The 15,419-nt window shown below is 28.4% G+C and overlaps 1 protein-coding gene across 21 annotated transcripts in view; it reads right to left on the reverse strand.

Annotated features, from left to right (window-relative positions):
* LOC111621974 (RNA-binding protein 39-like) overlaps positions 1–15,419 on the reverse strand; it is a 148,204-nt gene that overhangs the window by 77,250 nt on the left and 55,535 nt on the right. For 12 of the 21 annotated variants that reach the window (XM_023364244.1, XM_023364239.1, XM_023364243.1 and 9 more), the window contains 2 exons: positions 3,697–3,759; positions 2,227–2,268 (listed from right to left, as the gene is read on the reverse strand). In XM_023364244.1, coding sequence (XP_023220012.1) covers positions 2,227–2,268; positions 3,697–3,750 — 96 coding nt within the window. In that variant the 5' untranslated portion in view covers positions 3,751–3,759. Of the gene's footprint in view, positions 1–2,226; positions 2,269–3,324; positions 3,521–3,696; positions 3,760–6,848; positions 6,958–15,419 lie in introns of those variants that run through there. The other 9 variants (XM_023364252.1, XM_023364251.1, XM_023364249.1 and 6 more) reach the window with 6 other exon arrangements.

A 15,419-nucleotide genomic window follows, 5' to 3' on the forward strand; every position in this document is an offset into this window, starting at 1 on the left:
TAAAAATTCAAGATGATGATCTTATTTTAAATTACACCAATAATAAACTATGTTACATAAGAATATCTGGTTATTTTCACAAGAATATTTTTAAAAACATTTCAGTTTAATTTACAGAATATATTAGAATATACATATAATCGTAGAAATTTATTTTAAAAAGTTAAAATAATACCAAATTTTCTATATTTGAACATAAATCAGTCAGCTATAGAGAACAGACGATGTCTTTAAACAGGAGATGAAGATTTCCTTATTAGATAACTACCATAAGTCATCTAACAGAGAACACAACAGAAAATTAGTCCTAGAATATTCATCTACACATTAAAAAATTTTTTATTAATGATCAATACTTTTAATAATAATGGTTATATCATGATAAATTATCAAAATGTTTTTGTTACAACATGATCTCATAAATAAAAACAAGTTTACAATAGAAATTAATAAAAAAACAATGTTTTCAATTAGTTATATATTTTTACATTTTAAAAATAATTTCTAATAATTTAATGATTTCAATATATTCAGTGATTGACCTTTATTCTTCATGTTCTATTCTGTAATTATAATATAAATAGCATAACTTTGGAACTACTAAAAAACAAAACAGACGATAATGTATAATTTAAAGCTCTTTTCTTAGTATCTGTTTTAATGCATAGCATACTTCCTTTTAGGCAATAAAAATTATAACATTTTTATTTTAACTGTTTATTTTCATATTGAAACAATCTGTAAATAACTAAAAATTAAATCTTAAGTTGATAAAATCAATTTAGTTAATATTTCTGAATGGATATGAATATTGTAAGTGTTTAAATGCATTTATTCCTGATATATTTATAATTAGTTTTGATTAAAAAAATTTAATGTTGTATCTATTCCATTCTATAATTAATAATAAAACTTTAAGACAGTTCTTAATATAAATATGGATTACTTATTACTTTGTATATAAATAATCTTAATTAAACATATGAATTTCTAAAATTCATTACTTTTTATGCTGTTTCACAAGTTTTGAATGTAATCTTAATCGAGTAATACAACTATGTATATCCATATTTGAATGATTTGTCTATTTTTCTATCTGCAATAACTCAATAATGTATTCATTTTAAAAAACTTACTAGAATACAAATGGATATATTTTTTATTCAATTTTTCCTCTTTCTATTTAGTGAAACTTTGTGAAAATAATAGATACGTGGTTTTTCAGACTTTTCTGACAGAGATTACTAAAACTTTATTAAAATTTAATAGCAACATTTGTAAATACTTACATTTTTTTTTAAATGCCATTCTATTATTTTAATTTCTGAATTAATTACTTTTACTTTGCAAAATAATAAATATTAAAACATTTTATATAAATTAGAATCAGAATTACAAACAAAAATGATGCTGAACATTCAAATTTCCATGTTGTATAAAAATGATAAATTTTATATAAATAGTCAACTTATTCTTTGTTTCCTCATTCTTAAATTTTAAGGATAGAAAAGAAAAAGAACAAAATTATGAACCTGTGGCACATCTGAAGAATTTGCTTGGCATGCAACTTATCACATCTAAAATTTTAACTACATCTAAAATTGCAAAATTTTTAGTAATCATAATACTCAATTATTATATAATAATACAGTTACTAGCAAATACTATGCATTAAAAAAATAATTCAAATATACAAAATATTCACATAACATATCTCAAAAACAGTTTCAAAACATTTTTTCGATGAAGTCAATTATATAAATGATATTAGTCCTGTGATTTAATTCCAATTTATATTAATCTTGGTTTTGTATTCTAGTTCCATAGTCAGCTCAGTTTATCTTCTTCATTACTTATTAGTTTTATACATCTATTCTAATGAAATTTACAAAAATTTGTAATAGTTCCTAAACTAAAACTTCAGCATACACAAACCTCTTTAACATTAGATACAACCATTTTGGGCATACATATAAAAAAATGTTTACCACTCTTTGATGATGCAAATCTAAGAATGTTTTAAGCAAATAGAATCAAATAGGATAGTTTAGCAATACTTTCTTTAATGAAAAAGCAAACAAAACAAACTATGTATTCTTATTAAAAAATAGTTTTTGGAATAAAAAAAGTAACACTTCAATGATAGTTATGATAATGAAATTAATACATATATTTAGAACATTCAAAAATAATGAAATAATTTTTGATTAAAAAATTGGAACCTACCTCATTATGCACATTATCATTATCACTATTCCCTTTTTTTTCCTGAAAGAAATATCTAATATAATCATTTTTATAAGATTCATTAAATGTATCTTATGAAAATAAAAATGTATTATGCGAAAAATTTAGTATTTTCTCTTAAAATAGGATAAAATGTTAATGTGGATCGAAACAGTATTATGAATAATCTCAAATTTATCATTTCATATACTGATATAGGAAAAGCAATTTCCTAACTTTTTTCCTATTATATGAAGATAGCATTATAATGATTCATAATAAGCTTAGAATAAAAGGTCAATCACTGTCTTAAATTTTTAATTTTGGAAAAAAAATTTCCTAAAATTTACACATTTTAAAATTGTTATAAAAACACATTTAAACTTTGATTAAGAAATATTTGAAAATAATTCAAAAATATTTTCTTTTTTTTTTTACACATTTAAAAGCTAAAAGTTTTCGTTAAACTCCATTTAACTTTCTATATATAATTTAATAAGTATCTGTCTTAAATTTTTAAAATATTTTTCTTTTTTATTACATGAACATTTTTGAATATTGTTTGCCAATATAAATTTATGAGTATCTGTTACAACAAAAGCAGTTTTTAAATTTAACATCTAATTAAATCATTAATTATCTCACACAAAACAATCTTTCACACCAAAATATGTTAAGTGCAAGTCTTAGGGAACTCTTGAGATCATCCAGGCTTAGGCTTCACCAGGAGAGAGAGAGAGAGAGAGATACCAAACAGCTGCAGACGTTTCCAGCCATCCCTGAGATAAGAGGAATGGACACGATTTCAGAATCGTGACCTCATTCATTATATTCATTAATCATTGATTGTGCTGTTATTATTGTTGATTATTAAATTAATACTAATTAATGAGAAAATTTAGTATATTGCTTTAAAATATGTGCATGAAGTTTTTATCATCATGATGTAATAATTTCAGTTAACTTTCCATCAGTATTAAAATATTTCAAACTTTAATAAATTGTATAGGACTATCAATTTTGAATAAAATATTATATTACCAAAATGTGTGATAATTTTTAAGGAAATATTTGGTTTATTTAATTAGAATTTAATACCATTTCCCTGGATGTACTACCTCAGAAAAGTGTTCCATTTGGTACATTGTGATGGTTCAGGTCTATGAGGGGTCTACAAGACAAAGAATACCTTATAAGACATTCATATAATAAAATTGTCTTTGATATTATACCTAAGCAAAAAACTAACAGTTCCTTTCCCTAAATAATTTTCATCCATCTTATTGGAATAATTCTGACAAATTAAAATTAATATTTAATATATATATAAATACATATATATATAAAATAAAAACTCACCATACCACTATTTTATTACATTTATACACAATTAAAACAAAGTAAAAAACTAATAGTAGTATAAACAGATATTCTTAAGGAAGGAAAAATAACTTTAAAAATAAAACTTACACCCTTGGAATATGGGGCTTCCAACATAGCTTCAACATCAAGATCATCAGACATGGTTAATACCTAAAAAAAATTTTTTATTGAAATATTTGTTTAGAATACAATTAATATTCAAAATGAAATAATAATAAAAAAAATCAATCTTAAAGTATTTTTATTGTTATAATAATTTATTCTGATACATAGTTACAATTTTTTAAAATAAACCAATTGTCTTAAAACTTTAAAATGAGAGATAGAACACAGATGCAGTTTTCTTTTATCAAACATTAATTAAGCTGCTTGATTATTTTTACATTATGTACAGTACTATTAACAACAACAAATATTAATAACAAAAGATAACATTACCAATAATTAATTGATCTTACCATGAAGATAAATGATTCAATTGTAAAATTGAATTTATCATATAATTAAGTAATAAATTAAAAGATGTTAATTTCTCAAATATAGTTACATAGTACTTTCAGAATTATTCATTATAATTAAGAAAATAAAAATACATGTAGATAGATAATTTCTTAATACAGTAGAGCATCGATTATCCAACCCCCGATTAACCGTCACATCGGTTAACCAACCGTTCTAGTCGGCAAATTCAAATGTCTGCTAGTGATGTGGTGCTACAATATTTGGCTATGTCTTGGCTACTTTAATAGTATTTTTACATGTTTTAGCTGGCAACATGGCTCAACCATGAAAGGGAGCCAGTATTTAAATGAGGCTTAATTTTCTAATTTTTAACGATACAATAGCGACGATTATTATTTTAAAAAAATTTTTGTTAGGCTTAACATCGATGAAAATTCAACGCAAAGTAGGTTAATAGCAATATACTAATATACTATACTAATAATGTATTTTTTCATATTTTTAGGTTATCTGTTTTTTCAGTTATCCGACCAACCCCAGTCCCCAATTGAGTCAAATAATCGATGCTCTACTGTATATATATGTTACTGTGAATGACCGATATCTGGCGAATGTCAACATTTTCTGGTGAATGTCAGCATTCACACAGTCGTTTTGTGTAGGTACGAAATATTTGCTAAATATCATCATTTCTCACTTACACTGGCAAATGTTGACATTCAGCATGCACTGATGGTGAATGTTAAATAAAACTATTTTTATCACGTTAAGACAAAAACGCAACTTTTTAAATTAATATGTCAAAATAGGAGAAAGCTTAAGTAATGGCACATGTAAATAAACTGTTGAACCTAAAATGAACAGTATGTTCTAAATCATTAAAGAAAATAATACAATAATAAACTTACACATAAATTATGTGATTGACGTTGTACAATCTTATTTATTGCAATAACTTAAACTATTATGGCACTTTGAGTCCTTTGTTTTTACAACTGCATTTATTCGTGGAACACTTCTTTTTGCAATGACAGCGTGTACAGTAGATTCCCCTATAACACTATAGATAGTTCCGTGTTATATGAATTCAATGTTGTACAAGTCACTTAGATTTTACAAATACATGTGCCAGGCTGTGAACGGCTAACGTATTTGTAAAATCTAAGTGACTCGTACAACATGGAATTATCTAGTGTTATAGGGGATCTACTGTATAGCCTTACCCTCCACTTTTCGAATTAGCTGTAGCTGCTTCTCTCAGCGATATATCTTGAGAAGAAACCTCATCTATGGAAAGTAACTTTTCTTTACAAATTACGAACTGATTACATTATTATGTGATTATGAACCGATCTGTTAAAGGTGTCTTTTATTTGGATATAGCCGATGCCTTACCGACAACCCCTCTCATCCTCTGCCACTTGACCTGACAAACCGATCCCCACCTCACAGGATCAAAAGAACAAAAACACCATCCAGTGACAAAGTGGGCAATTTCCACCAAACCGTTGCCAGAAAAAGAGGTACGACCTTGTCCTACCTCCGACTACCCACAAAGGATTTGGCGACAGACTGTTGCCTCTCTGTCGACATCAACCTCCACTAAAGCTTATCTGTGCTTGTTGACATACACCAGCGATTGTTCGAATGTATAATAATATAACCAAATATTCAGTCTTTCACCGACCTATTTTGTATGTGTCGACATTCACCAGAGAATATCGACATTCTCTAATTTCGGTCTTTCACAGTAACATATATATATATATAAAACAAGAATCACACTATTGCTAATAGGTTTTTCAGTTATTTTTGAAAAGTTTAATAATGCTTGTACAAATTTTTCATTTGTTCAACATGTCCTCTGTTACTTCTATAAATTGCATTACAATGCTATTTCTATGATTTGAAAATCTTTCTGACAATTTAGATGTCAATCTTAAACTACACCTGTTTGTAACCTTCCAAAGACCATCTAATGATTTTGCTTTTTGGTTACAACTTGTTTTAGCAAACCAAATCCAAAGAAGTCAAGGGGCTGATATCACAACCTTTCATAGATGCACTGATATAGCTAATTTCTGTTTTCTGATGGAGTTTCTCAAAATAAGTGTTCTGTCAATTGGAATATGTATGAGCTTGCTTTGTCATGATGCAAAAACATTTTGTGCATCTGCTTTGTATGTACATACAAAGCTTTTCAAACAATGCTTTCAGAATGTGATTGAAATAGTACTGTCCAGATATTTTCTTTTCAGGGCACTCTGATAAGTAGAAGTGGTATTTTCCTGATAAATAGCTCACAAGCATGAATCCTTCAGGAAAATTTTCTCAGCATTGCCGTATGCAGTCTTCTCCATGTTTCATGTAACAAATTTTGCAGTTCCATTATAATTAAGGTACATCCAATCCTCAATCCAAAGTAACAGCAAATTTATTTCTTCTACCTATCAAGTGCCTTTCATGTAACTTTCTTGTGTTGGTTCTGTGATTCTTTTTGTCAGAATCTGATAGCTTATGAACATATGTCTTATACAGCATATCCAAGTTCAGATCTTTGTGAATGATGTAATTAATGAATGACAATGGCATTTAACATTTCATTGTCAGTGTTGTTTGAATAAGAAGATTTGGTGGTATGATGATGGAATTCTTTGTTTTTGATGACATCTTAGCTGTAGCAGTTCATTTCTTTGGAACTGGTTAATTTTCTTTCTTAATTTCTTTCTGATTTAATTCCTGGGAAATTCTGATATTGAAAACATTAGAGATCATACCTTCAAAACATGAAGGCAGTCCTCCAAAAGTCTCTTCTGAATTTGGTTGTATGACAATGGAAGCTTGGAAAAAATTCAGATCACCAACTTCTGTTTAGAGGTGAACATACTGAAACAAAGAAAAAATATTTAGATGTTCTTTGTTGATTTTGAAATTTGAATTACTGTAGAATATCACATGCACAGTAGTAACTGAAAGCACATGCTATTTTTTCACTAATAGAGGTGCAAACATATTCAAAACTAACTGAAAACCCTTCAAACACATACATTCTGCATATCCTATATTAACATACTATCTCTCTAAACAACTGCTTTTAATTAGACAAATATATTTATAAAAATATATTTGTATGATTAATAGGTGTGTAGTTGAATCATATTCATTTATAAATTTAATACAGTATAAATACTGTATTTTTTTGTATAAATTTCAAAAATTATTGAATAAATGAAAAATAAAAATCTATCATAAGAAAATTTAAGGCATTTTCAGAAGATTAAGTAATTATTTTACTATTAAAATAACCAAGCTAACATTTTAAAAAGTTTCATGTAGCATTCAATAATATAAATATATTCAAACACCTAAAGCTAGATTACATTCAGGGGTATAAGGCTAAGTAATAAATGATCAAACAACTTAATTTGAATTACAGCTTCAATCCTGTAAATGTTATTATTATAAGTTTAATTTAATTTAGAAAACTTCTGAATTACTATAATCTTGTGTGGATAACATACAAGTTATCTATGTTTCAAAGACAATTTGAAAGAAAGTGCAGGTTGTATATTGATTTAAATTGCAATTATGATCTCATCAAACAGATTTACCTTTGTCTAAAATCACTAGAGCATCTTTAGAAAATGTGGAAAATCCTTTGTGCATAATAGACATTCATCTATCATTGTAATTTTCCCAAAACTGCCAAATATATATGAAGAAAAGAGAACTAAAGACGATATGCACTTTCTATATGTTCAGTCTGTGCTGTAAATGATATTATACATTACTACTTAAATTTTTATCTTAAAAACTGATAAATTTTCTGCAATTATCATCTATCTTCAATGATGTCATTTCAAAGAATTTTCACAGTTAAAAACATGATGGGATAATTGTCATCCTAATAAGCTATAAATATGTTGCTAATAACTGTTAAAACAAAAACTAATATAATCCACCTGCTATAAATAAATACTATCCAGAATAGTGTTACAAGATAAAATCGACATTTAATACGCAAAAGTAGGTGTGTCAAATTCATGTGATATAGCAGACTGTATCAGTTATATTAAAACCTTCACAAGTTGCACAAATTACTAGCATTTTTTAAAAAGGAGCTCAAAATAGTTTTTTTACCATTTTACTTAAATATATAAAATAACAATTTTTTTATAAATTAAAAAAGGTATTGATAGCAGCAAGAAAAACTTCATTAGGCACAAATAACTTTTTGAAAAATAGGAAGCATAGTTTTCTAAAAATGACTGATCAAAAGAACAAAGAAGAAACAACTTTCCAACTTACTTTAACCATATAGGAAGTGACACAGTTGATTAATATAAGATTATTTACAGACTTGATTTTGCATATAGTATTGTTGCAAAACACTGCAACAATACTATATGCAAAATCAAGAAAATAAAAAAGAAAGTAATAAGTATTTAAGAAATGGTTTGAACACCTAGAAATTAAGAGAATAAAACCAGAAAGAATAAATAACAATATAGTTTTAAAATGTGCAATTTATTGTATTCCTTTATCATCAATAGGAGGAGTAATTAAGTAGAATTTCAGTAATATGTAAATAAGTATTAAAATTAAAAACACTAAACCTATAAACCAGTTTATAGGTTCACAGAAGTTACAGCTTTATTTTTCCAATTTTCAATAAGGATTAATATATCAGTAAAATCATTTAGTGAAGTAAGAAGAAATGTATACTTGCTGTTTAAAGATTGTACAGTACATTTTGTTAAAATAGTTTAATTAAAACTCATAATAAAAAAACAATATATAAATGGAAAAATTACAAGCATGATATATGGGGTCTGTTCAAAAAATAATCAAACTTTTTCATTGAGCAGAAACAAAGTGTCCTAATGTCACAAGGTTGTCGACACTACATTTGTGGTAACCTATCAAGTAAGCTGCTTTTTTCGGATTGTTGATATCTCATTTCGTTCCTGCGTTATTGTGTGAATGGTGTTTCAGTGTTTGTGGCAATTTTTGTAATGTGTGATTTATGGGAGCAGCAGTGCAAAGTGAAGTTCTGTGTGAACCTGGAGAAAACTTTTATGAAAACATTTAACTTCTGAATCAATGCTCTCAGTCATAAACAGTATTATGAATGGTTTACCTGATTAAAAAGGTTGTTGTCAATCAGTTGAAGATGACGCTTGACCAGGAAAGCCTTCAACCTCAACTGATGACACTCACATTCAGAAAATCAAGGATCTGGTGCAAGAAAATTGTCACCTGACTGTCAGAAAACTTGCAGAAGAGGTTGGGATCTCAATAGGGTTGTGTCATGACATTTTAACAGAAAATTGAACATGAATCAAGTTGCAGAAAAACTTGTTCCTTATCTGATGACTGAACTGCGGAAGGAAAATAGAATGGACGTTTGCCTGGAACTCCTTCAACAAGTCAACGATGATAAAACATTCATATAAAGAATCTAATAGCTGACAACAGTTGGGTTTACAGTTACAACAAGACAAAAGTTCAACCTTCAGTGGGGTGGCAAGGGATCTCCACCCTAAAAAAAAAAGTCTAAATCTCACTTTGAATTTTTGCCTCAAAGTCAAACAGTCAACTGTCAGTACTATGGAAGTATTTTGAAATGGTTGCATGAAAAAATTTGCAAAAAGAGACAATAATTGAGGCAAAACAACTCATGGTTCCTTCACCATAACAATGCATTTGCTCACTCTCAGCCTTGTCAATTTAACAGTTTTGTGCCAAAAATCAAACATCCTTGCCCAGCCTCCATTACTCACAAGACCTGGCCTCTTGCGATTTTCTCGTTTCCAAAATTAGAATCAGTGCTGAAAGGATGCTGTATTGACACAATTGATAACATTAAAATAAATTTGTCACAAGCATTGAAGGAAATTCCAAAAGAAACTTACCAGACTGCTTTGCAAAGTGCAAACACTGCTGGGATAAGTGTATGAATAGGGGAAAAAAGTACTTTGAAGGGGACAAAACCAATAATCTGTAACTTGAATAAAAATTAAAAAAAATAAAGTTTGGTTACTTTTTGAACAGACCTCATAAATAAAATAAACAACAAAATAAAAAAACTATAATAAATAGAACAGAAGAAATAATCTGCACTATATGAAGTGTGTAATGCCATAATGTTGCAAATGCCATTTTTCTCTAAATTTCTTTTATTGAAGAACTGAATTCTAAACAAATGTTTTCTGCTGCAAAAAAATATTGTGGCAATAGTGGCTGTATTTTCAGGTCAAATTTATGTGAAACCATAACATTTAAAGCATCAACATACAAGTCACGTGACTTTTGGCACTTAAAATGATACAGCTTATATTTACATAATTTTGATATTCCAGAAAATATGTAACCTAGTGAGTTTTTATCATTTTATTGTAAAATTAATATGAATTCATTCACCAGAAATAGTGTTTTTTACCTCTCTGAAAAGTTTGTTTTTTGACATTTACAACATTATGGCATTGTATGCTTGATATGAGTATTGCTCAACAAGTAGGCCATAGGCTGTTAATTAAAAATCTTAAAAGTTGATAATATTTGTTATATTTAAACAGAAGCAAAGTACCAAATGCAAAAATACCAAAACTATGTTGTTAGATCAGGCAGATAAAATAAGTGGGGGGGGGAAATGATATTCCAAAAATGGAAGATGACCAAGGAGACAGAAAAAGGTAAACATATATGATTGAAAAATCCCACACTTCTCACATATCCCATCAATTTCCATAAAAAATTATTAAACAATATATTACGTTTTATTAGTGATCTTTAATGTTTAATTTTCATCGTGTATTTGGATTATTGGTGANTTTATATTATATAATAAAATCAAGGTACAGAACTGCGGTACAGAATAAAAAAGTACAGAACTGCAGTTCCCATGCATTTTGCAAAACCTACATTTTGGCTCCCACTGAACTCGCGCTTACCCACCCCTGCAATATACATCTTAGGGAAGTTGCTAGTCCTACTGTTATCCTTGTCTTTTCATCCTGTAAAACAACTCAACATTAAGAGGACCCAAAAAGTAGTCAGTTCTTCCAGTTGTATTATTCTAGACTCTACAAAAGATTTAATCAGAGTGAAGTTTGAAGAGAAACTTCTGCATGCTTCAAGCAGACTGGCATGGTAGTCACATGGCACTTTCCTTTAGCTATGAAAGAAGAATGTAGCATTAGGTACAAATATGTTTGTTTTGATATAAAATCCAAGATTTTGTAATTCTTTTGTTAAATCATCAAGAAGTACACACCTACAAAAATAAAATCATATCATCTTCATGCAACTGCTCCTCCTATCACTAACAATCACCAGTGATTAGCCCCCTCCCCTGGAGTTAATGATGACATAATATATAAACATCCCCATAGTAACAAATAATTGTTACAGATTTAAAACATTAATATCAGAAAAATAACTCTATTTTATAATAATTTATACAAGAATAACAAATATTAGTTAACTTTAACTACAAATAANAATGAATAAAACACACCTTTAATAATCCAGCAAATAAAAATAAATAACATAAAAACATTTGGCCGTTTCTTAACAATCTTCTTCAGTTAACATACAATAAAATATAAAATTAAACACAAAAAAAAAAGAATGTAAATACGAAAATAAAAATAAAAATAATGGAAATGTAGATGCGGTATATAAAATAAATGAACACAGAAATAATATAAATTAAGCCAAAAATGTCCCTTAATAAAAAATAAAACAAAGTCTCTTAATATCATTAATTTTTGTAAAAGGATCACCATGCGATAGGTAAAGCATCCGCATCTCTATGGTTGATGCAACCTGTTTTCTTGTGCACTTTAAAGATTTGTAACTTCTCCAGATATTTCATTGTGTGTAAATTTGTTGTAGGTTTAATTATTTCTGCCCAATCCCAATGGACTTGAATGTCCTGTTGTCTTGTGTAAGCTGATAGCATGGTGTTGTCAAGGTTCTTATTAATCATATATTTATGCTCTTTGATATGTTGCTGCAAGTTGCGCATCACTGCATCCACATAGACAAGATCAGAATTAAAACGCTGATCATGTTTTATGTTATTAATTTTTATTTGCTGGATTATTAAAGGTGTGTTTTATTCATAGTATATTTGCCCAGTTTAGTTTGTTATATATAATTATAAATACCGAAATTATTATACAAACAATAATTATTTGAAAAATTAAAGTGGATGCTAACTAAATAAAATTATTACAAAATCTTATTTATGTGATAAAATAAATAGCATATCGTTTTTCTAATTTGAAAGTTTGACATTTTATAAAATTTAAATGAAAATCTCTAAAGTTTACCTATTACATTTTCAACTGTTGTATTATTTAATTACTCTTTACAGGTTGTCCATATATTATGTCATCAAAAATGGATCATTTCTTATCCCTCCCTCCATCAAAAATAATCATTGTAAAAGCCCCCCTAAATATTACATTATAATCAACCCAATCCCTCCTTTATTAACAAAAACAGACAATTTAAAGTATGATCAATTTCATACTGCTACCAGTATATTTTTACTCTACAGTACACAGTACAGTAGTCTCAATCCATTCTCTTTTTGGCCAATTGTTCTGACTGTTTACGTCATTAACTGGCAATCTGTTACATAGTAGATCTTGCAGGCAAGAGACATTTGTCAATCTGTTACACCAGATATATATTTCAGGGCTGTAGCAAGGGTAGAAAGAGGTTGTCCAGCCTAAAAAAGGAGAGCTATTGCCATGATTATGGCCATGTCTCCTAAATCCTTTATAAAAAGTATACTTTCAATAGTTATCTAGTTATTCTAATTTTTCTAATACAGTGGAACCTGATTAACTCAAATCAGTTGGGGAAGGGAAATTTGGACTTTGAGTTACAGCAGTTCAGCTAAAAATCATGATTTTGTGCATTGGTTTATTGGTAGCATATAATAAACTATCCATATGATATTTTTCCAGGTCTTATTGCACAAAATTATTACATTCAAATTCAAAAACCTGTTTATTTATTGTCAGCTAGTCTATCAGCAATTAAAAAAATAGCAGGTTCAAATGGCAGTTATGGTATCTAGATCACATTTGCTGTCTGGAAGCACTACCCCTGCCCATTGTTACAACATGATGTCCAATTTTAGTCATACATGGTTCCCATGCTTTACATAAAGTTTCTGATTAGTTTATTCAATAAATGAACATTAATTATTTTATTTAACAGAAAATTAAAATTTCAGAGTTTAAGAAAATACTGTGCCAGAACCCCATTCAACTGGTTTGATTTAATGTAAATCCCTAGGCTAGATGATCAGAGAAAGAAAATGACTTCGAGTAAATGCAACTTTGAGTTAATCAGGTGTCACTGTATCTAAATCTTTCTGGGTACAAATGTAGTTGATAGTTTCAGGAAAGGGGTAAAGTAATACATTGAAGACACTCTTTTTTCCTCTAAGGAAAAGGCAATTGGGAAGGGAGATACTGTGTGAAAGTATACAAAAAAAAAAGACTAAGATCAATTTAAATTTTATGATACAGTGTATTGGCTGACAATAATACTAACTGTCTTTACAAGTCTGCAATTTTTTTCCTTTTCTATGTCAGCCTTCCTTTTCTGAACTTTTGACAACTGTTCTCTGATGTCTTATGTAGAGAAATATAAATTCAGTACTTTTCTTATGAAAAAAAAAATTCTTATAAAACAAACCATACATAAGCACTTTCCCTCTGAAATACTTTATTCAAATAATATTCAGAAAGGACTATACCTAACAAGGTACTGGCCTTTCCTACAGAAATAGAACAACAATGCCAACTCCCTTAAAAAAGATGACGATAGTGTAACTCACTTTCACTTGTTAAATCACATTCTCTGTAATGACTTTCATTACAATTTTCCTTCAAAAAGATCATTTTGGGAAATTTAATGAAAGGCTAAAGAAGACTGTTACCTACACCACATATTTCATCAATATTAATTAATAACAACTCACTAAGTGCTGTATTTTCTTGGAATGAAGTAAAATTCAGCTAATAAAAACACATTAATACCAAAACCCAATTAAGGAAAACAAAAAAAAGACCATTAATTACAAGGACCTAGATACTATCTCACCTGCTTGGAAGTCCTTTTATGAAGACCAGTAATTGGTAACTCCTCTATCCCCATAACAGTGTAAACATTTTATATGAATCCATTACACACACTGTTGCATCCAATAAAATTAATGCTCCTTTAAACTGTGTTTTAATTATGATCTCTATTTGAATTTACTATGTTAAAACCTGAGAATGACTAAGATAGCTGAAAACATTTGTTGGCCAATCAGTGCTTTTTGCTGCTAGATTTTTGGTGTTAATATATTTATTTAAACTGCATGCAGTTGTTCAAACTGTTCATGCAAGATTCAGCTTGTTAATAATCAATTTTATAAGTTTTGAGTGTTAAAAATTAATTAACAGTAATTTTCCAGAATTATGGGAGATGTTAGTTTGACAATATTGCATACTAACAGTTGATTTGAGATTAGAATTGTATTTGTAACAGCAACAGAAAAAGTATCTAGCCATGCCAAATACATTACCTCAGCCTTGTATTTATATTTAAATTAATGAGAAACTAAATTACACTGCAAATTAATAATTATTAATTTTCTTATATTTATCTCTACATTTAACTACTCAAAGAATTACTGGTTTAATTTATCTTTAAGTATTGCTTAACTTTAACTCTGTTCTAAGAGTACTAAGTGTCTTTTCCCTCATACCTATTGAGCTATGGTGGGATTGACCAGTCATTATGAGGATGACCAAGTGGTAAGAGATGGGCTCCCAAAACCTGGCTAGGACAGAATGCACATTAAAAATTAGATCTTTCAGTACAGCCATTAATTTTTGTCATCTTATGGCAGCAAAACATACTAGATATTGGAGTACACTGGTTGGCTTTGCTGCAACTGATTGGACAATATTGATTTTGGAATGGAACTATCGGTTTTCTTTCTGAAGCATGATAAATTTCAATTTCCAGAAACAAAATGTTCAAATTGAAGTATATGATTATAAGTGTATTTTTGTCTATCATTTTTCTACCTAATACAGTGGTACCTCAGGATACGAACGCCCCAGCATACGAAATTTTCAGGATACGACATGAAATTCGAACATATTTTTGCTTCACGATACGAACAAAAACTCACCATACGACGTTACATTAGTTCGCATTTTTCATTTGTTTTCCTTACTACAGTTATTTTTTTAAATGTATTACTTGGCTTTAATTTGAGTATGTTTTTCGCGTTGGAACGAATTATTTGGTTTTACATGTAATCG

This window comes from Centruroides sculpturatus, unplaced genomic scaffold (genome assembly GCF_000671375.1).
Source record: "Centruroides sculpturatus isolate CEXI.00-Female unplaced genomic scaffold, Cexi_2.0 scaffold82, whole genome shotgun sequence".
NCBI lineage: Eukaryota > Metazoa > Arthropoda > Arachnida > Scorpiones > Buthidae > Centruroides > Centruroides sculpturatus.